At 37.1% G+C, this 27,396-nt stretch overlaps 2 protein-coding genes across 9 annotated transcripts in view; both read right to left on the reverse strand.

Moving 5' to 3' along the window:
• The window catches only part of mag (myelin associated glycoprotein), a 22,449-nt gene extending 6,526 nt beyond the window's left edge, over positions 1-15,923 (reverse strand). For 4 of the 5 annotated variants that reach the window (XM_043258442.1, XM_043258441.1, XM_043258439.1 and 1 more), the window contains exons 1-8: positions 15,790-15,923; positions 7,133-7,228; positions 5,523-5,656; positions 3,841-3,919; positions 3,307-3,675; positions 2,305-2,601; positions 1,966-2,223; positions 192-452 (exon numbers count right to left, since the gene is read on the reverse strand). In XM_043258442.1, coding sequence (XP_043114377.1) covers positions 192-452; positions 1,966-2,223; positions 2,305-2,601; positions 3,307-3,675; positions 3,841-3,889 — 1,234 coding nt within the window. In that variant the 5' untranslated portion in view covers positions 3,890-3,919; positions 5,523-5,656; positions 7,133-7,228; positions 15,790-15,923. Of the gene's footprint in view, positions 1-191; positions 453-1,965; positions 2,224-2,304; positions 2,602-3,306; positions 3,676-3,840; positions 3,920-5,522; positions 5,657-7,132; positions 7,229-11,804; positions 11,958-15,789 lie in introns of those variants that run through there. The other variant, XM_043258440.1, reaches the window with a different exon arrangement.
• A 976-nt stretch (positions 15,924-16,899) lies between these two features.
• Positions 16,900-26,150, reverse strand: lsr (lipolysis stimulated lipoprotein receptor). Of its 4 annotated transcripts, none has more exons than XM_043259500.1 (11): positions 25,964-26,150; positions 24,165-24,491; positions 23,895-24,014; positions 23,102-23,158; positions 21,768-21,914; positions 21,316-21,513; positions 21,178-21,228; positions 20,957-21,070; positions 20,149-20,437; positions 18,936-19,400; positions 16,900-17,717 (listed from the first exon to the last, which is right to left on the reverse strand). In XM_043259500.1, the coding sequence occupies exons 1-11, from the start codon at positions 26,001-26,003 to the stop codon at positions 17,636-17,638; spliced, it is 1,890 nt and encodes a 629-aa protein (XP_043115435.1). In that variant the 5' UTR covers positions 26,004-26,150; the 3' UTR covers positions 16,900-17,635. The 4 variants fall into 4 exon arrangements, with proteins under 4 accessions (XP_043115435.1, XP_043115436.1, XP_043115438.1 ...); XM_043259501.1 differs by having other exon boundaries at positions 16,900-17,715; positions 18,935-19,400; positions 20,942-21,070; XM_043259503.1 differs by lacking the exon at positions 23,102-23,158 and having other exon boundaries at positions 16,900-17,715; positions 18,935-19,400.
• Positions 26,151-27,396: the final 1,246 nt, after the last annotated feature.

Here is a 27,396-nt window from a genome sequence, read left to right on the forward strand (position 1 = left end):
TAGATTCCTCGTTTGGCATGAGTAATTAATGACAACATTTTTGGAACTATCCCTTTAATTCTTCACACGGGTTGAACACAAGCCAAAACCAACTTTTCTTTGGAGAAAACATCTCAATTTACTGTCCCTAAGCATAATCATTGTCTACTTGCTCAGTTTTTCAACTGGTCAGTTTTTTTCCAGTGACTTACATTCCACCGTAATGTTGAGTGAGTTGCTGGCCCGTCCGTGTTCATTCTCAGCTAGACAGCGGTAGACTCCGTGAGCCTGCGGTGTGATTTCATGCAGCTCAAGCACAGATCCCTCCTCTGCTGTGATAGTGCCCACCAGTTCCCCATCCTTCAGCCAGGTCAATGTGGGCATTGGGTTTCCTTTGCTGGTGCACTGTAGAGAAACTGAAGATCCTTCCAACAACGTTAGAGATTCATTTATCCATGGCTCCCTTGGAGGATCTTCCAGTTTGAGAGGAAATGAAAAAAGAGGAAATGAAGAATGTTCATATGGATAATAGAATTCTACAACCTGACATTTTTAAAATTTGAAACAAATTCAAACTGAAAGACTTTCAAATCACACGAGCCAATATTTTATTCACCATAGAACATGAAGAAACATAGCAACTAATTAAGTTAATTGACATTAGGTCTGTAACTTGACTGTCTTAGAGATAGAGTCCCTTAGAAGTAAAGATGGGCAGAGTCTCTTTAATCTCAATCAACATCAAATTGCAAAGGCTTTGCAAATCTCATCATCTACAATGCATAACATCATCAAAAGATTCAGACAAGGATTACAAGATTAAAACAACATCAGGGTGTTAAATACCCCATAGAGTAAATTCTGTTTTTTACTGTTTTTACTATATAATTTTATTTTAAATGACAAAAGCATTTTGATTAGGGTACAGTATGATACAAAATGCAATAAAATGCAAACGTCTGGCTGTGCTTAATGGGCACATTTTGTACCCTTTAAGCACACCCCTGTTCCCATTAAGATCACATGTTTTATTAAATTATGTTTTATATTACTATTTATTTTCCTAAAATCAGGAAACAAGGCATTAAATTTGATCAGTTATATATTCATAGTGAAGTACCATTGGCACACTGCAACATCCAGCTAAATAATGTTCAGCTAAATAATACATATTCAAAAATTAATTAAAGAAAACCAATAAAACATTTAAGTCATGGAGATGAACACAGAAACTAACCTCATCACGAAGCCTTAAATGGATGTCAAATTGTCTATATTAATGCTATTTGGCAGATCCATTTATTTTGTCAAATTTCTCCTAGCAACAATGCACAAATTTCTTTCAAATTTCTTTCAAATTTCAAGTTTGTTGTGATTGGAATGAACTTAAATATGTCTGTAAATATGTGATCCTCAGTTGTTTAGTGTTTAGTGCCCAGTTGTCCTTTGTGACTGTTTAACAAGTAGTTAAGTGTATGATGCCTGGTGTTTTACAAAATCTGCACACATTTTTAAAGTTGTGTAGTGTATTCCATCGCTTTTTACCTGGACAGATACAACAGGTTTTTGGTTTAGGACAAATGTATACTCATATCTCAGTGTGCAATGGTCTGGTCTAACCCTAACTTAAAATTACAGGAGGTATATAGCAACAAACACATCAAATGATCATCAAACAGATCTTTATATAGGGAATATTTGGCGCATCATTAAATAAAAAATACATCAAAGGTGACCACAAACTCATCGGCAACTGGAAACCTATATCAGGCAAGAAATGAGCTCATTTTGTGCATAAAATTGTCATATTTTTCAGTTTAAACATTTGTTATGCTATTTAAAATATGTGCCAACATTTTCGGGTTATAGCATATCACAAGGTGTTTAGACAACATTGAATCAAATACATGTACAAACAATAGCCAATGGCTGCTGCCTTAAATAGTTTATATTGTGACACACAAGAGTGCATGAACATTTACTTACAATTAACTGCCAGATACATGGATGTGTTCATGCTGCCGTAGCCATTGTCACCAACGCAGGTATAGACACCTTCCTCCTCTGGGCCCAGGTTGTCCAGAGGCAGCGAGGAGTTTGAGGCAACTTCCGACATCAGCTCTTTGTCTCCAAAATACCAGGTTATTGTGGGGGCTGGATTACTGTCCACATCACAGTGCAGGACCACCGAACTTCCCTCCATTACCTCTTGAGACACATTCACCCACACAGTTCGAGGGGCGTCTACAGACAACAGGATATGTCAGTAGACATCGTAACTGTCATTAACATGCAGTTATAAAATAGTGATTTGGTGGAACTTACACTTGATGTCCAGTGAAATGAGGCGTTCGTAATAAAAAGTTGTGTTTTCGTAATGAACCCGGCAGCCCAGCAGCTGACCATTGTGCATGGGTTTGGGGGTGAAGGTGAGGGTGCTGGACAGTACCGCGGTGTTGCTCTCCTCGACGTTGTCTGGGGTGAAAACAGGGTCGGGCAGGTAGTCTGTGTACATCCAGTGGATCTGTGGACTCATGTCTGGACAATTGTCTGGGACATAACAGGTCAGGTCCAGGCTTTGGTCACTAACGATTTCCTCTGGAACATCGATGTTGGGCTGATCTGGAGGAGGAAGAGATATTTTGAAGTCAATGTTAAGTAACAACACACCATTTTTACATTTAAATATGCATTTTGGTTTTAATGTGCATTTTTAATTATGCAAAATAGCCAACAAATTTGTATTCAGGTCTGGCTCCATTCTTCCCTAGAACACTTATTTTTCATAGTCCCACCCTACATATTGAATATGCTGTTTGATCCAGAAATACATCTTATTATGAAAGTACTGTAAATTGATTGTGGTTAAAAATGCCTTTCATGTTGACTTCAAATGCTAGACCAACAATGTTTTTCGTAGCCAGACTGCAAACAATTATATTCTTAACATGTTTTTTAGACTAATTGTTCGGCTTAATAACTAATAGAAAAAAGTAAATGTAAAAAAAAAAATGTAATTAAAATTCCGTACGCAACCTCATGTCATTCTACACCTTAATGAACGTCTTTCTTTTGTGGAACTCAAAATAAGTCATTCTGAAGAATGTTTAACTTCACATAGTGAATGCCAATGCTGTCATGTCAACGTCGAATGCCACTGTCTTTAATTCCTTAGGCAAAAAGTACTGAAACATTTTTTTAAACATCTTTAGTTGTACAGAAGAAAGTTGTATAGTTTTGAAACAGCATGAGGGTCAGTACATGATTGCATTTTGATGTTTCAAGATTTTCCGATATTACTGGAAAACATATTTAAAAAAGCCTTACCCAACACCTGTAGTTTTGTGAAGTCAGGATAAGTGTAGATGTTTGCGCCACCCAGGTCTGCCCTGAAGTAATACCTCCCAGAATGTTCCACACCGACACTATTTATCAGCAGAGTGCAGTTCTTTTGTGTCAAGTCACCAAGAAGCTTGGTCCGGCCCTTGTAACTTTCATGAACAATATCTGTGCGTGACTTGTACACCACCGGGGGGAAAAGCTGGGGGTAGGGGTGGCCGAAATACCAGATCCCATGGACCCCTCTGTAGGGCCTGATGCCGGAGGGGTATGTGAATGAACAGGGTATAACCACACAGGAGTTTGTCATGGCTGAAATGTCTCTGGGCATCCACACGTTCCACTGAGCACTTACATCTGTTCAGAGAAAGCGAGAAGAGCACAGGTAATTCAGTAAATAAAATACAACCATTGTATTAGCACGTGTACCGTAGCGATATCTCCTTTTAAACAAGTGCAATAGTATCTGGCCGTTAATCAAAGGAAGCACAGAAACACCATGTTTGATTCAGAAGCTGTTACCTTTCAGAATAAGCAGCAGAGGCAACAGCAGCAGCTCCAAGCCCTTCATGGTCTCAGTTTAACTCTGGACCACAGACCTCTGTACAAAACCAGCACACGCATCAGCAAGACAAACAGACCCTGCTAACACAATTGCACTTGTTGTTCTCTTAAGAGATGGGGAGAAAAGGAGTGACGGTTCAGGACGTGACATGAGCCTTGTGTAAAACTTGTTTTGCCTGTAGATATAAGTTTTGATGTGCGGTGTATTTCTTAGCACAAAGTTGTTTTAGTCATAGTTCACCCCGGAATCAAGAGGAAAAAGCGAGAATTATTATTAATTCAATTCGATTCAAGTTTATTTGTATAGCACCTTTCACAATACCGATCATTGCGAAGCAGTGATCACATTTCTACATCGTATTTAGGTGTAGGTTATTAGTGGTGACTATGACAGAAATGTACAGTAAGAATCATGCATATTACAAGATTTAGTCGTTTTTGCATTATTATTATTATTATTATTATTATTATTGTTTTCTAAAATGTTGTATAGCCTTAATATGTGTGCTTATTTAAATACTTGTTTACTGTAATATGTTCTTTTCTTTCTATATTATAGTAACGACTTAAAGAATAATAATTAAAAATAAATATCCAAATATGAAGATGCACATATGCAAAACAACAACAATGGCATACCAATTGTTTAGGCAAAATGTATTTCTTTCTTTTTTATTTTATTTCAGGGTGAAATGTGGCATGAAAAAGGAAGGATTCACCCCGTTCTGTTACATAAATATTAGAAAATAGAGGAGCAGCTGGGGTGGTGGATTAATCACAAAATTATTGTTACAGAAGTTGAGTGCAGTAAGCTGCCCCTTGTGTTGTGATTGTAATTAGGCAAACAGGTTTCATTTAGTACTCCATGAGAAATAAATCCTATATCTATATATCTTTTTTGATCTCACGTTATATCAGGTAGCCTTAACTACTACGTGATTACATTTAAATTAATCATTTGATACAATGCACATACATGGTTTTACATTGTACTTATATTTTTAAAAATACCTATATGTAGTTGGGTCAAAGACATCAAGCTGTCTGCATCAAAAAAATTTACATAAGTTAATTTACGTCCATAGAAAGCACTTTAAAAGTAAGTAGTGTCTACTTTTAAGGTTTTAGATACGTTTTTAGAATAGAATAGAATGTCAAAATTTGGTGAAATAATGTTACATTGTCATTCACAATATTTATGTAAAATTTCAAACATTCAAAAAATGCATGCTTATTCTAACTTATATGTACATATTAGAATACATAAAAACAATAAGGGAGCATGTTACATTTTACTGCGTTTTAAAATTCTTACTGACAAATGGGCCAAACCTAGAATAGACGCACATTTTAAAAATGTACAAATATTGATTAGTTTATGAAGCGAAAGCAAGTAGTTTTTGATTTATTTTGTTGTAAATACGCCTGTCGAAACTGTTGTACTGAATGACATTTCAGTGGGTGTTTTCTGTAAATCGGGGGGAAATGCATCGTGTTTATTTTTTGCTCAGAAAATTGCAACTAAATCAAAAAGAAAACTTTTTTGCTTTTTTTTGAGCAATCTAGTGCCGCTTCTCGTACTTCCTAATGTTTTGGACACTTTGTGCAGCCTGTAGATTTGTATTTGCTTCAGGCAATACCTTGAACTGCTGGCAGAGTGTGCTGAACCGCAACCAACTCGAATTCCCTCTCCAACAAGCCGTTGCCGTTCTTCCCTCACAAACAAGGGGGCGTTCTCTCACAGCACATCAACTCAGCTTCTCTTCTGATTTGTCTTAAAACAACGGCAAAGAAATTACATCAGTATCAAGAAGCAACATTAGCTCTCTTAACCCACACAGGCGCACTTTCTCCGACAGACGCACGCACGCACGCCGTACAGGGCCGCAGTGTGTGGGAGAGGAGAATTGCTCATTATGAGTGCACGACGTCAACCCTTGCGTGTTTGGCGCGCATACAGAAAGCACTGTTCATGATATGACACATCATTCACGGCGCACTCGTCCACGCTCACACCGCGTCACCCAGCTGCCTCTGTTGACTTTATTCACGCGCGCGTCAGCGGTGCGTGCGCGCGCGCCCGCGCGTCTCCTGAACACTTCAGAGCAGACGGGGACTACAGATGGTGGCTGATAAATGGATTGTTCTTGAAATCTCCAAGATTATTATATTAGAAAGATTCCCATGGTAGCTCACGAGTTTGACGCAGTTATTGAACCAATGAACTGTACGAGATGACAGAGGACTGTTAATCCAATTTTTATAGGTATACTTTTAGGTCTTTAGGACTAAGAAAAAAAATATATATATATATATATATATATATATATATATATATATATATATATATATATATATAAACTGTCAACATTGTTAATTGAAATGAAATGAACAGTGCCAAATAGTCTGCCTTCTTATTTCTTATGTAGCATATTAAATATATTATTTCGGTAGGCCTACTATTAAAGCAGGGTTATGTCACCTTATAAATACATTCTGTTTTCATTTTTACTTCCATTGCATGGACAAAAACAGACATTATTTAAAATTACTTTGAGGAAAAAAAAAATACTCAGATGTTTGGAACAGTCCATAATGATAATTATTCATATTTTGACCAAACTATTGGTTTGATAATTTATTTACCACAATGCAACCAGTTCATTAAAAGTAAATTCATTCATAAAATCCCTAAATAATGTTCAATCAGTCACCATAATGGTGATTTAAAACATAAAATAACTACTTACTAATAATTATTATACCGATATTTAGAGCAATTACAGCATTTTTTGATATGACAGAAACAAATACAGTAAATCTAAATCTGCGATAAAAATGCAGCCAGGCTTTATTTTCTGTATGTAAAAAAATGTATTTGGCACACACAAATAATAATGCATTTTCTTACACTGACTGTTGAATGCTATCAATCCTGTCAATATTTTACAGTGTATATCGCAACAACTGAAGCCTTCCGGAAATGTCTCATTAAACAAACATCCCGAGCAGCCTTTTTATTCTTGTTAATCATAACCGAATAATTATAATGACACCAGCTGTTCCAGAAAAACAGAACTAATTTATATGCCCATCACACAAGATCTAAGAGGCAGCAAACTGCTGTTGCTTGGAACAGAAACCCCTGGCAGCACGCGTTAAAAAGGATGAAGCAATTCCCAAGCCAAACAAACGGACCATTCATGCTCCACAAACAAGCCTTGAACCATCCAGGACACTTGCCTCATACCAGATCCAGATTCCACTCTTGAGCTCTCCTGAAGGGGAAGGACTGGTTTCTCGGCTCCTGCTCTGGTTCTTCAAAGTCCTCCTGTTCTTCGTCCTTCTTCAGAGGTGCGGGAATGGGGGGAAAAAAAGACAAAGAGGGAGGGAGACGGAGATAGACAGATAGGGAGAGGAGAGGATGGAGACTTTTAGCTATAAGCTGGGCAAATGTGTGCCGTGGGCAGCCTTGAATATGCAGACATTTCCCTCAGTGCATTCTTCTTCTGTAGCCCACATCGTACATTCCTCTCCATGTCTGTCCCTTACTACCCCGGTCAAACCGTCTAATTTCAGCCCGTCCGGGTAACACCGTTCCTCGCGGTTTTTAGGTATATTTCTGCTAGGGGTCAGGTGATACCGTTGTGAAAGAGTTTGGACTGGTTTCAGCTTCATCTAGGCTACTCTGTATCCTGGTAAATCGGCTGGAATTCATCTTCGCATGACTCAACTTGTGAGCTAAATCTGTGAAATATATATATATATATATATATATATATATATATATATATTTTTTTTTTTTTCTTTTGCCATTGTGGTACATTTTAACTCTACATGAAAACATAATGAACCATATTTATTTCTTAATGCACATTCCTTGTCTTATTGTGAATGATTTATCAGTGCATGTTTATTCCAAATCAAACAAAAAAAAAAGGTGCACTTTCATCAAATGTAATGTTTTAGCCAAATCACATTCAGCCAGTTTTTTTTTTTTTCAGCAAGGATACGTTAATCGCTAAATGAATAGTAAAACATAAATAATGTTACTGTTGTAGAAATGTTCACTTAAATAAAGAACATGGCCAGAGACATTGTCTTTTGAGATTTTATTCTTGCCAGAAGGTCAGATAGTACAGCAGTGAGCTCTGCCATATGTTTAAACCAAAAATAAGCAAGTATGCTTTTTTTTTTAATATTCTTTTGATTTTTTTTCAAAAGCTGTCTCCCTAATATTAGGCTATCATATGATTAAAGAAAGCATATTGTTTTTAACAAATACAAATGTTTTTAATCAGCATATTATAATGATTTCTAAAATTTGATACGAAGACATCACAGTAATGATAATATTTCAGCTTTTTACTGTTTTTACTGTATTTTTGATTAAATAAATTCAGGCGTGTGGAGCATAAGAGACTTCTTTAAGAAAAAGTGCAATATTATTTAAACCAAAACAAAATGCTATATATAATGGACACTTGCCACAGGGACTTTGATAGTTGATAAAGGGGGGCCGAGTGGAACGAATGCACAACAGTGAGCCTGTGTGACATAAAGACGTACAACATGCCACAGCACCCCACACACACACGCCACAACACACACACGCTCTAAAGTGTCACCTCCCCGTTAACACACACACACACACACACACAAATGAATAGCATAGTACATGCCAACACACTTAAATTGCAATGTGCATCGTACAACAGAAAAGCTGCTAAATGACCTTTCTATCCTACTGCATCCCTCTGGAAATAAAACTTTGTGTTTGTGTAGTGAAATCTGTCTAATATTAAACAGCAGTTTGTTTATCCCAAACCATGTGGTATTGGAACCATGGTGTACTGTCTCGTACTACAAACGGGCTGCTTAAAATATAAGTGGGTGTTGGAAACAGCTATTGGCCTGTGCTGCTATACACAACAATAATAATAATAAAACAAAAATCACCATTTAGTATGACTATGTGACGACAACATTACTACTATTACTACTACTATTATATTATTTGTATGTATTTATTTATTTAAAAATAAAAACAAATCAATAAATATATTACTATTGTAATGTAAAAAAAATATTCTTAATAATAAATAAATAATAATATCCTTATTATGAACATAATAATAAAATATAAATTACTATGCATTTATTATCATGAAATATAAAATGAAATAAACCAGTAAAGCCAATATATTACCATTGTAATGTTTTTAACAACACTAATAAGTGCTAAAAATAACAAACTTTAATAATAATCATATTACTTATACTAAAAATATATTTTATCCTTCAAATTAAAATATGTAAATAATAAGAATTTATTTTCCTTCAGAAAGTAGAGACGTCTGCATAATACTGAAAAAGTGATATATACTTTTGTACTTGAAAATAAAAAGTGCATTAAATAATTAATGCATTTTCCTCAGTCTGCACAACACATACAAATTTAAAGTATATAAAAAAAACAATCCTCATTGTATGAATGTAGCATGGCACGAAAGCTAATCTTTTCTAATGTCACTATACAGAATTCACTGATTATTTACTTAACCAAAAGTGTCCAATAACAGGCAGGTTACAGAAATGTAAGTATTCAGCAGGTCATGTGATCTTAAATGGCTGCCCCCATGAGGCAACAGTTTTTACTGAACCACTGATTGGATATTCATTGTAGTCTTTATCTTAACTTAAAACATGATGTTAAAGATACATGTATATGTATGTTTATGTATAGCTGAGGTAATGACCGCAATTGAGCGTAATCAACCAATGTATTTTAAATAAAGGAAAATGACTGACTGCACCTTTAAACATCACTCAAGTCTTTATAAAGGTGCCTTGCGTTACAGATCTCTTCAGAACAGGTCTGTTCACAGCATGCTTTGCTGTCAGCCTGCGACGCGCCCTGCGTCCATAAGCCTGGGCACCCTCTAAATTTACCAGAGGAGCAGATGGTGGTAAAAACACGACTGCTGGCCCTCCCACACTGTTTGCTGTATAAGCGAGTATGGCTGAGAGTGTTTATGAATGTGCACTTAGTAGGGCATATTCTCAGTTAGCTTGCATAATTTTGGTGGGAGGGATTACAAACGTCTACGAGTCAAAACACACAAGACACTAAGATAAAACTATCAGCTTCATCACCAGGAGATCATTTCAGCACGGAGTAACAGCTCTGGGATAATTAATAAAGCCCACATGTCGTCAAATCTCAGAACAGAAGTCACGCAGCTCGTAGATTAGCAAGGCAATAATGCATAAATGGCTAAAGTGAGAGGCGGTCCATCGATGAGTCAGACTGTAAACGTCACTCAGATTCAAAATGATCTGATTCAGATATGTGTAAAATTTCATGAAGCAGCCCACCCACAGCCAGCAACCACAAAAACACTGCCAGGACGGGGGTTGCTAATTGTTAAAATGTCCACTGATCGCAAACAATATCCTGTTGCATTATTAGGTTTACAGACAAGCTGCCGTCTACAAAATGTAAAAATGGCAAGAGTCTCTATTGAAGTTATATACACAATATGTATTAATGCTCACAAATAACTATCACTAATAAACACACACAATTATATATATATATATATATATATATATATATATATACACACACACATATATAAAAATTACTTTTAGTTTATCGATATACATCCATGTGTCTGTGTGTGTAGTTTTTTTAAAATAGTAAATAAACAAACCTCATTTGCATTTATTTTAGATGACATGTTTTATATCTACAAAAATAAATTAATAAATAAATAAAAATAAAATAAATTTGTATTTGTATTAATTGTATTACATTACATTAATTGTATTACATAAAATAAGTAAAAAAAATGTAGTACAAAATAAGTAGAAAATACAAGTAAATAAAACGATGCGATATATACTCTTGTAAATATGAACATACTGTAACAATTGTGCTTTCTAGATAAATATTCCACAGCCATATAGGGGCAGATGGCAATCTCAGTAGTCTACCTTCACTACATAGCTGCTTCCTGTCCACGGTTCAGACTGTGAAGACGGAGGCCCACGTCCAATTTAGCAAGCTAGGCCGTCCCACCCTCTTTGGGTGAACCCATGCTAATCCACCGAAGTTACTCTTCAGTTTTAAAACAGTTTTTAATTCCCAGTGCCAAATTTTACTTGCACGTCCTGCAGGAGTATAAAGCTTTAATTTACAAAAAAAAGTCTCTACAGAGAAAATCTGTATCAGATTTTATTAAACAAAAACAAGTTTTTCCTTGGTGGAGCCAGAAACAATGCAACAGGCTTTTTTATTAACAGATAATGGGAGCATCATGAGCCTGACATGGACATTATTTCCTAATTTGGGGCATCTTTGGTATCAAAATGTTCCAAAGCCCCCGCTCTCACTGACCAGCCACTGCTTAAAAATGCCCCAGGCTCCATGAATTTAGCCAACATGCCCGATAGCAACTCTGCTAAAATGATCAGCGCCAAAGAATCTAAACAAAAGCTGTTGTTCCGTAGCAAAGTATGTTTATGAGTAATCCTGAACAGATCCAACATCACGCCACTCTGCTGCTAACCTAAAGTGGGACGTGATGAAGCCCTACTACGTCGTTCAAGTGAGTGATTGAGGCGTTTGGCAGGAAAATGTTGGCACAGCATGACACATAACCATGGGTGTCTGAACCATCGTTCCCTCCCCTTCTGTACCTGAGCAGCTCTCAATTTACATTACATTTTTAAGTTCTTCTCATGACAATCTTTGAATTATCCTCAGTAGCAGCCACAATCAGCCTCGATTCACTCCTCTAGTTTTGTTACATATCCAATATACTCTTATAAACGTACCTGTGCAGCAGAACACATTTGAAATACCTATGCAGTAACTGATAACGATGCAAAATCACCTAAAACGCGATAAGACTCACCAGACAAAAGGTTCCAGACCTTCTCGGCTCAAATGAAGCATTAATCAGCAGAGAAAACGCGTAGCATGACAAACACTCGCGATGACACGCACACATACGGATGGGATGGAGGCCTCTCTTGCTACCTTCTGTACCAAGCTCCAGGCGGGGCAGGCTGAACTGAGGGAGAAGGAGGAGGAGGAGGAGGAGGAGGAGGAGGTGGGCTCGTTTCTCTCCTCCTTTCAACTCCTCCGTTATATATGAAAATGTCAGAGGCTCAGAGCGGGGAGCATTGTTCCATCCACTCAGGCCATTCATAAACGGACACCCACTCTGCTCAACCTACAATGCACTGCACTGTTCCTCCTGGCCGAGAGCACATGGATGTGGCAGCGTTCATAGCATAGGTCAATGCAACTGAGAATGAAGATGCCCCCACACAATAGCATGCATCATTTACAATGGATGACATGAGAGGAATGCAAGCATTTACATTGGAGCGCTGCTTGGGAGTGTTCCTGCGACAGAAAGTGGTTCTTTTAAACACATTGTTAGTCAGAGAGCTATAGAAATAAAGGTTCTTTATTGGCATCTATGGTTTCACGAAGAGCCTCTCCATTGCACAAAAGCTTCTTCTATGGCATCACTGCATCTTTGTTTTTAAGAGTGTTTACCTGATAAGCCTTATTTTATAGAAGATCGAGTAACTTTATCATTGGTTAGGTTGCTGATTGATATTTACTTCAATGGAGAACCTTCAACATCCATGGAATGCTGCCATTGAACAAAGGGTTTGTAATATTAAACACTAACAAGATTGATCTTTTTTAAAAAAATGTTTAATGAAACGCCCTTTAGGCAACCCAAAATGGTTCTTCTATGACACCGCAGCTAAAAACCTCTTCTGAAAACTTTTTAGGAACATTCAAAAGCTCTAATAAACCCATAAATACATAAAAGAACTTTTAATTATAACAAGAAGAACATTCCATTTTCTAAAACAATTTCTCTTGGGGTCTTCAGAGAACCTCTGTAGAACTTTTGAAGATAGTTCTTTGAATGTTCAAGAGATCACAATTTCTTATTATCAGCATATCAGACATATTAGAAGAACTTAAACCATGCATAAATATTTTTTATCTAATGAAATAGAAAATGGAATGTGTCTTCCACAAACTTGGTTCTAATAGGATTCCTGATTTTTGAAAGCTACTACAGAACTAGAACACTAACCACTGCACATCACCAAAAAAATGCAATTGAAGTAACATCTAACTTATCAGAAGCTCAAACACCACTGAGGGACCACAGTACTAAAACAGTCTTAACCCTGTTGAGTTGTCAACTCCAAGCTTTAAGTAATTTAGTAAACAGCATTGCGTCCAACTGTCTGGATGAAAACGCACTGTTCCAGTTATTCCAGTTACAACACTCTGCACCAGAGAAATAAGTCAATCAGAATAGACGTAAATGCTCCAGAGCCTCGACAAACACCACACACATACTCCTGCCCCTTGTGCTTCTGTACATAGTGGCTATTGTTTGGGCCGTCCCGGGGAGAGAACAGAACGGCCAGGCTGGAGCCTGACACCGCACAACACAGGGAAGTCGATGCGCACAGCTAATTGTCTTCAAAATCACAACAATCACCCATTCACGCTTCCCATTCCACTGGCATTCTCTTGTGGATGTTACAGTCATAATTAAACACTAATGTACAGGAGGCTCAGATTGTAAAACTTGAGGTTAAAGGGACTTGGTTTTCCCAAAGATGACATTTTTGTCATTTACACATTCTCATGTTATTTCAGATGTGTTTCTTTTGTGATACACTGGAAGTCAATGGGATCTGAATCTGTTCAAGAAATATTAAAGTCATAAGGTCAACTGATGAATTGCGTTTAACTGCATTCAAAATAAGTTTATATAAAGTTTACATTAATATACAAATGTTAACATAATATATGTGTGTACTGTGTATGCTTGTTACGTATATAAAATACATGCATTTATATTTAATAAAAATATTTTATATATATATATATATATATATATATATATATATATATATATATACAGTACACATACATATTTGGATGCAATTAAACATGATTAATTATTTAGTAGTCTTCAATTACAATTATCTAAAAAATAATAAACTGGAATACTATTGCACAAAATACACCACACTGCCCCAACCTCCCAAACAGGGCCTTCTTACACCCACATGAGTCAGGCTTTTCCCTATTACTGCTGCATCTATGATTACACTATACCAGTCACTATACCCCACACACACACACACACACACACACACACACACACACACAAACCGGCCCACAGCAGGCCTCTGGTTTGAGCCATGAGGTCAGCGTGCCTGGAGGCCTGAGCTCTTGCCCTGCTGTAGATATGGGGTGAGGCAGCTCAGCGCTGGGGAAAAAAAAAGATCCATTGTCCTCCTATTGTCTTTGGGGAGACAGACAGTGTAGATGGTTTGTTACACAACAGAAAGGTAGAGGAGAATGGGACTCCAGGAGTCATGGAACAGGGTGACTCTGACGGTAATGAATGACTCCTGTCTGAAACAGGGTCAGAATTGGGGACCTAAAACAACGGTTCGACAAAAGACGAGAATAGAGGATAAAGACATTATTATACTATCACTGATGCCTGTTTCAATGGAATATTTTTACTCGAAAAATGACAGCAGGAAATATTGACTAAAAAATCCATTAAGTGACTAATTAATTATCATAATCTGCATTGTTTTCAAGCTTGTTTAAATATAAAGGGTAAACAGTGAACTGACAACCAAGACTCGCCTAAAATCAATAGAATCAGATGCATTTTACAACATTTTTCATAATGCTTATTACAAATAAGCCTAGTGACCTCAAAATGTATTTGGGCATTTAAACCACACTTAAAGATGTCACTGCCTGAGATATATATATATATATATATATATATATATATATATATATATATATATATATATATATATATATATATATATATATATATATATATATATATATACACACACACACACACACACACACACATTTGTGCAAATAAATGTTAGTTTTAGCCAAAACTCCCAATTTCAGTGGAGGTATGAAGTTGGACACACAAGTGTCATGTACATAATTTCAAAGTAAAATAGCCATTTAAAACTCAAACCAACACTTTGCTGAATGCCTTACTAAAAGCATGCATCTTATGCTGTAAACACCATGTGGTTTAAATCTACTATAATTCACTACAATGACATTGGTAGTGCGGGTTAAGAGCGCAAATACCTTCATAAAGCACGAAATACGGCTTCATTAATTGTACTGAACTAAACTGAAGTGCACAAACAAGCTAGAAATTGAAAGAGATGCAGCTGGCATTGAAAGGAATGGGTCATACAGTTAATATTGTGCACTTGGACAAGTGCAAATGCCAGATGACAACACACTTCACATCTCCAGAAACTATTGGACATTCATCCACAGTGGGGTTTGATTCACTGGTGGGTAGCCAAGAGAGAAGCTGGCAAACATTATAATCCTACTTTAGAGATTAAATCATTTCAGGCGCTGACTCTGGTTGTATGACCAAAAACACAATGCATTTGTGATCTCAATGCATTTCACATACATAATTGTTTTGAGGATAAACGCCATTCTTTCTCTGTACCGTGTCCACGGTGCCTTTACATTTCATGCTCTAAAAGACAGTACTGTAATGCAAGAACAACAGAGCATGAAAAAAAATAAATGTAAAAAAAAAAGTAATAAAAATAGAGCTTTATCCTTATTATGCAAACACAATGCAGATTTAAAATAAGTGTTTAAAAATAATACATTAAATATATACTAAATGTTAAATAAAGCACTAAAATATTTCACAAAATAGTAAAAGGAAAAAATATCACATCAAATGCACATTTCTTGACTTCACGTTTGTGTGCTATAAAAATATCATTTTATAGTTACTGGCTTAAAAAGATCAGACTTACCTTATCAGATGGTCTTCAGTGTAAACAAGCAGACAGAATGCTGATAATTCAAGAGCAATGCCAGTCTGTTTTCCTATTGAATCACAAACCCTCCCACCCTGCCTCTTTTTCTCTCTCCCTCTCTCTCTCTCTCTCTCTCTGCCACCCCTCTCTATCTGGTGGCATGTGCCACTGACACATGATTGTTATTGTGGTTTCACATTAGCACCCCGATTAGTAATGCCTCGATTCTACAAACAGAAACACTGCAGCAAACTGAATCACTACAAACATTACTGTACTTCAAAGAGAAACCGGAAGAAAGATTATTTTGTGATTCATTCTGGCCTAAATGTCTTCACGTACCTCAAGTCCACGTTGGTTCGAACGTGCTTCTCGTAAAGCCCTACACTCAACCCTGCAACGTAATTGATAAGAGAAAACCGTTTATTACTCAGATGCTTTAACAAGACCACCTAAGTGCAAACGGATCAGTTTTTAAACAGCTGTCTGAACTGTGGGGTTCAGCTGCCCTTTCGTTGATGCCGTTTCTTAAGTAGCTCTCACCTAACTTTCAGTCTATCTGAAGGAATGGCTGCTTTAAGACACCAGATGGATGAAAGCTTCGATGGCTACCTCTCTGCTGTGATCTTGGCAGGCCACCAACGTTGGATTTCAGAAACTACGTCTCACTCTGAGACAGAGGCAGTTGTTGGTCCTTCTTCTCCATCTGGGTTAGAAAAGATGCTTTTTTTCCCTGTTAAACCCACCAGGCAGCACAAGATAGCAGGCTAGATGCGCTAACAAACACCTAAAAGAACATTTACATGATAAGAAAATGTTTAGGCAGTAAATGTAAAGAAGCTTGAGACGTCTAAATAGGCTGCTAGAAACAGGAACATTAATTTCAGAACAAGTTATAACATTCAATTAATATTTATATTGTAAAACATAAAAATAAAATGCCTCCGTGATAATGAAAAGAATTAAATAATAATAATAAATCACATGCATATGAATTCAGTATGTAATTCTATGCCATAATTGTGCATGGTTAGTAAAGTGCCATCTAGTGGTCACATTAAAAAAAAGTACATCACATTGACCCCTAACAAGAAAACAAACATTAAATACAATAGAAAAGCTTTATTGAAAACTGACATTATGACTGTACAAAAATAGCAAAATGATAAACTACTGAATGACCAAATCTGAGACGAGCATTACTGTATGTATAAAAACATAAAAAATTAGCACACTCAGGGTGTTTCATACAAGTTCTTGCAGTTGTAAATGTGTTGTAAATGGGAATAAAAAAAAAGGTAAAATTCAACATTATATAATCACCCAGTTGCAGAAACTGCATGATGCCTCAGACTACAGGCACAACAGAATTTCATTCAATACAAAGATCACTTCTTTATGTTGCATTACAATAATTAAAAATCAATACCTGAAAAAGGCTCTATTATTCATAGTTTTTTTTCCAAGACACAAATAACCACCTATTAATGTGTATTAAAATACAGAAGAGAAATAGACATTTGTACAGTAAAAACAGCTGTTGATGCTGAGCATCACGTCAGTCTTTTTTTTTTTTTTTGAGTATTTGCTGTTAAAAATGTCCATGGGAGAAACCAACCAATAAAAAGTTCATCAGCTGTTTCACATATGCCATTTTATATTTCTAAATGAGCCTGCATTACAGTAAAATAAACTATTTGCGACTATACATTTTTTTACCATTAAAATATCCCATAAAAATTCAAGACATCTGAATATAAACAAACATTCCTTTCAGAGTTCAAGCCAAAACACAAACACACGCATAAGTGACATGAAAGTGCAGAGGAAACACAGAGCTGCATCACTGAGACACACACACACACACACACTGTTTCCACCTGAACATCACACCACCAGACTCTCTCTGCTCACAGCTCCATTCTAGACAGAGAAAACACAGCAAAGCTTTGTATTAGTATAAAAATATAACATGACTGAATATTAAAGCATTGTATTTTCTTCTGCTGGGCTTAATTTAACACTGACAAAGAAAAAGGCAGAATTTGAAATGGAAATATTTTTAGAAAGTTTTTACAGCTAAAGATGGAAGTTTGTTTTGATCATAGCTAGTCCTTAACCCCCTATGACCACCTTAAGCTAAACCCAGATTTTTCCCAGTAGGTCCCTGACTCGCTGAACTCTGTACCTAGGCACATACTGTAAAATAGCCAAGTTATTTAAATGAAATACAATTTTTTGGTTTGCTCTTGCCCTTCAGGTGTGAATATCCCTTGTGTCATTTTGCATCCTTCTTTTCTTGAATATTTTAATAGTCTGCACCATATTCTTACTTAAATGTATTAATATACACAACTACATTTCATTAAATACTGTCCCATGAACAAACAAATAGCAATTGCTCTATACAATAATTAATTTTGTAATTTCCTTTTGTTAAGTCAAATGTCAACTAAACCTGGTAATAATACAACAGTGTTATTTTAGTGTTGTTTATATACCAATCATGGTTATAGCTAACTTAAACTGAAACAAAATACAAAAAATAAATAACAAAAATAGTAAAGCTAACTAAAGTTTTACTGAAAATGGAAAATATAAATAATATTTTTTATTATTATTAATATATTTAAAATTAAAAGTTAAATTTTTATTAATAGTTTCTCAATAACATTAGATCATCCATGATAATCGTTTTCTCTTTAAGTTAATTTGGATTCAAGTTTTAGTCATTTTGTTATGCGCTTTTGTTAATTTAATTTAATTAATTAATTTATCTTGCACATTTCATACACAATGGTATTTCAAAGTGCTTTACTTAAAACGAAATAAAACTAATTATCACAACAACAACAAAAAAAATAATGTAAAAACTTTTAAAATTATTTAAAAAAAGGAAGGTAAAACAATTAAAAATACAAAATGATTATACATAAAATCTAGCTGAAACCTAATTCATCTATATTTAATGATTTATTGTAAGATTGTACAATAAGATATTTATTAAAATAAAAATAAGATTATTTTTAAAAATGTAAATGTTAACATTACTGGATAAAAAAGGTAGTTTATCTGGATCTAAAGACCAGCTTAACAAACCAAAAAGTTTTAATAAGCATATTTGAATCAGGCTCTTTCTTACCTTTTTTAAGTTGCTCTTCTTGGACGATGCCAAACTGTCGCTGTCCTCAGCGTAGGGAGGGGGAGGAGGTGGGAAGTTGCTGTGGTTTCCATGGCGATGAGGGTTTCCAGAGGGCGGGGCGAGAGGCAGAGGCGGTGGTCCTCCATGTGGCCCCCTGTAACGGTCAGATCGGTCGCTCTCACTGTCGAGCCGCTCACGGCTGCGGCCTCTCTGCTGCTCGCCAAGCTTCTTCTTTTCCATGGCTTCTCTGAGGAAGCTGTCATCGTACGCATCCCGACCTCCACGACCACGATCACGCTCCAGATCCGTCAGGTCATCACGACTACGGCTGCGGCGGCCCTGGAAACCGGCCCCTCGGAAGGATTCTCCCCGCCGAGGACGAGCATCAGGAGAGTAATCGCGGCGCCGGCGGTCGTCGAAGACGCGGTCGTATCCTCGTCCGCTACTGCTCCACTCGTCATCCGAACTAGACAGAGGAAAGTCATGGGTTAAAGGCTTAGTTGACACCAAAATCACAATTCTATCATTAATAACTGACTCTCATGTTGTTGCAAGACCATCGTTCACATTCAGAACACAAGATATTTCTGATGAAATCCGAGAGCTATCTGACCCTCCATAGACAGCAACACAACTAAAATGATCCAGGTCCAGAAATGTAGTAAAAACATTGGTACATTAGTGGCTTAAGCGATTAACTTAACTTCAGTGATGCTACAAATCCTTTTTTTGCGCAAAGAAAACAAATATAACTTTTCTTACTCAACCATTCTTCTCCCACAAGAAACGTCTTCCAAGTTCCGTAAACAACACCTACTATGCTCATTTCCCCTCGAAAGTAAACAACGCTGATTAAGTCAAATACGTTCTCCCCAAATGGCAGAAGACATAACTTAAGAAGACAAGAATGGTTGAGTCAATTGTTATTTTTTATTCTTTGCGCAAAATAAGTATTCTCATAGCATTGCAAAACTGAAGGTGAGCCATTGATGTCACATGGTCTGTTTTTCCGAGGTATTTGTTTTTGGAGCTGGGAACATTTCTTAGTTCTCAGATGTCATCCTAAATATCTTAACTTGTGTTCCTGAAGATGAACAAATGGGTTTGGAATGACATGACGGTGAGTTATTAATGACAGAATTTCCATTTTGGGTTGAACTAACTCTTTACGAAGGCCATAATTTAGTATGATTGAACACAATTCAGTCACTCACTCTCTTCTGCCGCCTCTAGCCCCACCATCTCGGCGTGCGGGCGGATGGTCATCTCTGTGTCTGTAATTGTGGCCGATATCGTCCAAGTTTTCCATAGAGCGTGCACGCCCTCGAGAGTCAGCTCCACGCCTGGGCTCGTCCCGTCGAACGTGCTGGGAGACACTGCTGATGGTGCTCATGTTTTCATCCACATCATCATACACCGTTGTAAGCTGAGGCGGTCTGGCCCGACCACGATTTCGAGAGTCTGGACCATCGTGAAGCGAGCTCACCTCGCTCATGCCATCCACTGGAGATAGATAGATGGGAAAAACAGAATAAGAGTAAATATGTACACAAGTAAACAAGTAAATATGACGTTTTGTCAATTACTTTTACATACTGCATCCCAAACTTTCGTCTGTAATAGAATAATTTGGATCCGTTGATGAACAAATGAATACAAAATAAAAATGAAACAAACACAGACAAAAATTTCAGACCCAGTGTGCAAAGACATTTAAAGATCAAAATGGTTTTGATAAAACAAACAACTAAAAATCATTCCCCAACCTTGGAAAAACAGAGAATCTACAGGAAACAAAGTTTAAACAGAGTTTGTTTCCTTTAGATTGCCTGTGGACCTTCTCACACACAAGTAGGACATGTTTGTGAATCCTTAACCTTTTTCATGTTTGATTTTCATGAAGGATCTTGATCCAGGAACATGCCCTGTGCAAGTCATGTTAAACACCACTTCATTATAACCAAACCCTCAGAGTGATAAAAGATAGTGCCCATCTCCAGAACTCACGACGACTGTATTTGCCTGGAGCGTTCATTGGGCGACTGGGGTCGAGGTTGGCCAGTTCTCGCTCCATGTAGTAGAGCACCCGAGTCGGGTTTCCATCTTGGTCGGCCTGAACACGGTATCCACTACGGGCTAAAAAAAACAAGCCAACATCAGATGTCAAGCAGAAGGTTTCAAAAGAACAAAGTCACTTATAGTTGGATCAATGTAGTAATGTAATGATAATAAATCTTGCTTACTTCCTGCACCATCGTGATCTTGCAGGAGCGGCACTTGAGATCCTTGACCAACTGTATCAAAACAAACAAATGATCAAGCAATTACATTTATTAATATAAAAGCAATGTTGTTAAACTGTTGTTTTTGGACGAGTCTACCTGAACTGGCTCCGTCAAAGTCTCTGCCGTATCCATTGGACGGAGGACCAGCAGCACCCATGGGCATAGGGAGCATGGGTATGCCGGGAGTAGCTCCACCTACTCCATAAGCTGGCTGGCCGTACATGCTTGGGGCATAGAGAGTGGCTGCGTACTGACTGGGGACGCCAGACTTTACCATTTTTCCAGCCTCATACACTGCAAAGAAGTTAAAGAGTTAGTTCATATCAATAACTACCCTCATGTCGTTCCAAAAAAGTAAGACCTTTGTTCATCTTCAGAACACAAGTTAAAATATTTTTGATAAAATGTGAGTACAAAATAAATAGAGTATAAATAATCTGAAAATAACACTGACAACTCCATAAATTTTGTACTGCCTTTTCTTCATCCTCCCAAACAGGACATTTGTGGCTAAAGGAAAATTGGAAGTGAAGGCGGTGTGGACTCACGTGCGCGGGGACAGCAGCAGCGCGCCGGGCAGCAGGGGCAGCTGACGTAACAGCAGCAGGTATGAGGGCAACACTGGCACCAGCAGATACCAATCAGGAGCAAAAAGAGTAGGAAGCCCAGGACCACCAACACCACTAACAACCAGTCTAGAGTAGGAGAGGAAAAAATACAAAATTAACAGTTGGGGAAAGGAGACAGATCTCTTGCATCAGATACTAAACAGAAGAATGAGGGCATTAAACAGAAAAGACTAAAAATAAAAACATGTCTAAATGCAACGTTGGCTTTATTTCTGTTTCATGAGATTTTATTTTCATTTCATCACTTATTTTGGTACCCCACCCCCTATGCTTAGTAAAATGTCATGAGGGCATTCGTCTTCATGTGTGCACATGCCTGTCAGTCCTTCAAGCAAAAATTAAAAAAAGAGAGAGAGAGAGAAAAAAAAAAAAAAGATTTGACGCACATAAAGTAAAACCAGCCGGACAGGTTTTGCCTCACAATACTCTGCCAGGGCTTGATTCCAGCATGCACCACAACAACATCCTACATGCACAGACACAACATGACTCATGTGCAAATGCAGATCTCAGAAACTATTCCACAATTTGATGGAGAAAACAAACTGTCAAAATAAAATCCAATACTCCTCTAGTTGAGATCATCATTTGTTCAGTTAGATTATCCATAAAATCTCAACCAAATACAGTATTATGCAAATCTATGTAGGCAATAATATACAGTCAGTTGGCTACTTTTTCACTGCTCACCAGATAAATAAATTAATGGATCTTTAATACCGTTTTGAGCTGAAATTGGTTTATTATGCGAGAAGAAAGAGGTTGTGGAGTGATAACGGAGATATGAAACTGGATGTGAAAACTTGTCTCAGGCATTATGCAAAAATCTTTAACCACAGGATGCTGCCAATAACAATCAAGGATTTAAATACGACTCATAATAATTAGCAAATAACGTCATTCGGAGTACACAACATACTTAATTTGAAAAACAAAACTAGTTTGTGAGTGAAAGTAGCACACTATTGTAAAAACTCATTTTCAGCGTTTTATCAGCTGGACGCTCAAGGACACAATGACACAACATTCAGGGACACAACGACACATTGTTTGAACACACTGTTCTTCCGTCCCATCAAAACCTTGTTTTGAAACAAAAAAAAAAATTATAATACGCGGCTTCTACTTTCCTATGTATAACTGTTGTTTTTCTAGTCTAAGGCTTTAATGAATAAGACCTGACTGTCGCTGGTGAAGGATTCAAGTATAGCTCCAAACTTAACCAGACCCCTAGAGAGAAGCATTTATTCTACCTTCCATGATCAGTAAATCAATGCCAGGCAGCAGGTCTGTAGTATTTGACTTTCTCTCTGTGAAAGAAAGACAAAGCCATAATTACTAAAAAAAGCCTTACGGCATTGGCCCAAGAAAAACTGCCTTTAAGTTAATGGACTACTTCTACTGCTACTATAATTATTAAAATGTATCAATATAATATCAATATATTACTGCTTTGTATTGACTTGAATCCTTCACAAGCAAACAGTGATCCTCAGGTTAAAAAAAACACTTTAATTAACAACTGGCATCACTTAAAACCTTTATTTATAATGCATTATGAAGAGTTATTAAAGGCTACAATGTATTTTAATTATTCATAATGTGTATTAATGTATTATATCTTGCTGTTAATAATTATAAACAAATTTAAAATAAATAAAAAATGTTACACTATGCAATAATGTATTAACTGTGGTTATAATTATTCATGAGACGGTACAACGCATTATAAGATGCATTACAAGGCATAATTAAATGTTCCATCTGCTTTTGTAGTGCATTATATAAAGGCTTGTAAAGTAAAATGTTACCAAATAACTAAATCATAAACTATCACAAACAAATAAAAAATAATAAAAAAAATCCCCAACAATTTCCAACAGATCATCAAACACAGCCCTAATTCCTCACACATGTAAAGAGCCCTCAAACACCACAAGATCCGAACGATCAATTTCATGGTTGATTTTTTTTGGCAAAAATCACACATTGAAACGTTTGGGTGTCCGTCAATGTGAGTTTGTTTGTGAAAAGGTAAACACTCACCAAGCACAATGAGTTCTGTAAAACACTCGCCGTTCCCTGAAAGGTCCTGGGCTGAGGCGACGTTACAGACGTACACGCCGCTGTCGCCCCACGCCGTCTGAACAATGCTAAGGTCTGCCTCTACACATTTTAGAAAACATAAAACAGGCAATGTTTTAGAGGTGATAATCATAAAATGTACATCAAATGCAGCAAGGCTGAACCTAGCACAGCCTTTACAGGTGTGTTGTTGATGAAAATAAAACTCAAATAAATAGTTGTTTTACTTACTGTCTGTTATGCTGATCTGACGGCCCTGGTACTCTGTCCCAAGCGTTATTGCCGTTTGTTTCGAAGCAACTATGCGAACAGTCCTGGCGCTGTCTGCACACTCAATGTTGGGGTTGTAGTTTGGGTTGGACTGAGCGATAGCATTGTCAGCACTGCTGGGGTTTAGTGCGGCTTGGATCGGGTCTCTGCAGTAGGACTTGTACTTCCAGGTGATCAGTGGTGGGCTTGTAGCGGTTGTAGAGAAGTCACAGCGCAGCGTGACCGGCTGGAATAATATGACCACATATCGTGGGTAAGGGCAGATCACATTGATGGCAGTGGTGCAGCCTGTGGGAGAGAAAACACAGTTCAATATAACTGCAATCAAGCATAATTGAACACAAGGAGATTTAAGACACTCCTATGAACTTAGACAGGAATTATGAATACGGTGGAGATCAAATACCATCCAGACTGGACTGAAAGTCCTTTAAGGCAATAACAATAACTCAAACCATGTCAAAAGAAATTAAAAAGGCTCTTAAGAATTCCCGTAAGAGATGTCTTAAACTCAAGGGAACAGATTATAATAAAGCAGGTGAACCACATGAAAACTGATTCTGTCGGTGAAGATGCAAATTTATATCAACCCTTTTCAAATAATAAACTGACTTCTCTTTGACTGGCTTTCTCTTAGGCCTATTGAAAGCAGTTTGAATGCTCAGGAAGCAAGTGGTCCACTTGAAAAAGATCTTTCAATCACTTAAATCACTAGCTTTTCCACAAGTGAGTCATGATAATAGCTGTGGTTAAATCAACATTCAAGCATCAAAGTCAGGAGATGGGCTGTATTTATTTGTCCTAAGAGACTAAAATTGCAATAAACGTTTAAAGCAATGTTCAATGTAACATCTTCAGTAATATTTTTAACTGAGTACTATAAAAACAGTTTATGTACATGGTGAAGACAATTTTTAGGGAAGAAAATATATTATCCTATCACACACGGTTCTCTGATGGTTACGGCTGGTATATATTAGAAAGTACTGTTAGATGCATATGCATATTCCTGTTGTTAGCCCTGAGAGGTGCTAAATGAAAGGAAAACCCCCAACATACAGGCCAGAGAACAATAGTCCTTCGCAGAAGCTACAATTAAAGAGTCTTCTCGAGCAAAACTCCTTAACAATACCCTGAAACGGATACAATGACAGATAGAGGGCCCCTACAAGCCAAACACTGTTTGGACTTACTAAGAAATGGTACACAAACTTTACACGCAGGTGACATCACAACCTGACGTCGGGTTGTAAAGTATTGTCAGCTTTAAAGAGTTTATCAAAGGATGTGACTCATACTGTATGCCTGACCGAAACCATTCGCGTGAATACGACATGACCACCTCCCACACAACGTTACTTGCTCCCCTAACAACAAACGCCAAACGCACTTAAGCAAATCCTGTAAGACACTTTGGAATCATTGCACAACATGCGCGAATACCTGAGGTACATCTCAAAATGGAGGTGTACTGTTTTGTACACAAATACGATATTTAGAAGCTGGTTTTCGTTAGTTACATTAAAACTTGTAAATTAATTAATTATGCATTAACAATTATTATTATTATTGTTGTAGTCTTTGATCACTAATGTTAGTAAAATATTAAACAAATCCTAACCTACTACAGAGAGGTCCACATGGCCTTCATATGAAATGTGATTAAACAAAATATGATAATCGATTTTTTTACACATACAATAATTGACGAAGAAGCGAAAACAGGGCTGCGTTAGCGTAACAAGAAGAAACGCTCCTACCTGTGAACAAGAGGAGGGTAAAAAATATACCCTGTGACATTCTTTCCCCCAATTCTTTTCTAAAACATATGAGCTTTAAAAACTTTAATTTCCTCAAAGGTATGTGAAGAAAGTCCGAGTAAGTGTCGGCTGTTTTTTCCTCAGGCAGGTGCGTCCTCCATTTCCTTCTGCAGAGAAGTATAAAAGTGTAACCCGAAACTCAGGTGAGATCGGCGGGCCCACCTCAAGCAAAATGCGCGTGAAATCATAGGGGTGCAAAAGAGAACAATACTTTGCGTCTTCAAAAATATGGACTCCTGTACACTTGTTTTACTTCTTGAACAATAATACATGATGTTGTGGAACAGTATTTAGTGACTGTACATTCGGTTTGACGGGACTGACCCAAAACGTTTATTAGTACAACGCCCAGTAACCCACCTTTGGTGTGAGAAATGGTTCAGTCCACTGCCAGATCTCCGAAGGCCGGGTTAATGATCGCCAAGATAACGCAGGTTTTGGTTTTAACTGCATTGATATTTCACATGTCCTTACCGAGTGACCTATATAGATCATAAAACCTAATTTAACAACTTCTCGGTTAGATACTAACTTTTTTGTTAGTAAAAAAAACACGAGAGAGCTCATCGAGAGAGCGTGTCCATGATAAACGTTGGTCCTTTTCAGTTTCAACAAAATATCTAAATATATTTTTAAAAAATTCTTGATTTTATTACATATGGCCAGTTGGGGTTGTTTCTCGATGCCCGTTATAGTACGACAAGGTTTATATTTATATTACAAAAATGTTACATGTACAAATAAGAAACCATTGGTTCTCCTTACACGCGTGCCTGTAAATAATTCCTTCTGTTCATTTTGTGTGTATACTATTTCTCTTTTCTGATGACAACTACCTACCTATGAAACACCAGGAAATCAATTTGAGAAGTGTTAACCACATGCCTACTTGGTGGTTGAACGCTCTTTTTGATTGCACAAACGACTCATGAGTCACATAATTATATGCTTATTCTTTGTATTGAAAAAGCTGATCAGTGCTGTTTCTTTCTGCCTGTCTAGCCATTTTTTCCTCTCCTCTCTTATTTAATGAAAGCGGTCAATCAGTTATGCTTGTACGTAAATTAAGTAAACTGATACATTTTTATATGTTTTGCTTACGGACACGCCCACCCACATGCAACGGATAAGTGATCTAATCATCAGTATATCTAGCGAATCGCTCATAACAACATTCATTTTAGACTAAATAAAGGAAATCGCACCCAGTGCCAAACGTTGCGCTTTAACAGTAACACACACGGCCTTGAGACTTGATCTGCAACTATAAACAGTGGGGCGGGGCTTAGTTGCATATCCCGCCTCGTCAAATATGATTGGCCTGTAGCAGTGTCGCACGTAGCTGTCCGTCCAATCACATTCCGCTCACGCTG

Source organism: Puntigrus tetrazona, chromosome 15, assembly GCF_018831695.1.
Source record: "Puntigrus tetrazona isolate hp1 chromosome 15, ASM1883169v1, whole genome shotgun sequence".
NCBI lineage: Eukaryota > Metazoa > Chordata > Actinopteri > Cypriniformes > Cyprinidae > Puntigrus > Puntigrus tetrazona.

Excerpts from the sequence above, each read along its gene's own strand:
- lsr (XM_043259500.1), bottom strand. The coding sequence starts at position 26,003 with ATGTCACAGGGTATATTTTTTACCCTCCTCTTGTTCACAG. Across the intron at positions 24,492-25,963 it reads TACCCTCCTCTTGTTCACAG|GCTGCACCACTGCCATCAAT; the intron begins GTAGGAGCGTTT and ends TCTCTCCCACAG. Across the intron at positions 21,915-23,101 it reads TGATTTACTGATCATGGAAG|ACTGGTTGTTAGTGGTGTTG; the intron begins GTAGAATAAATG and ends CTCCTACTCTAG.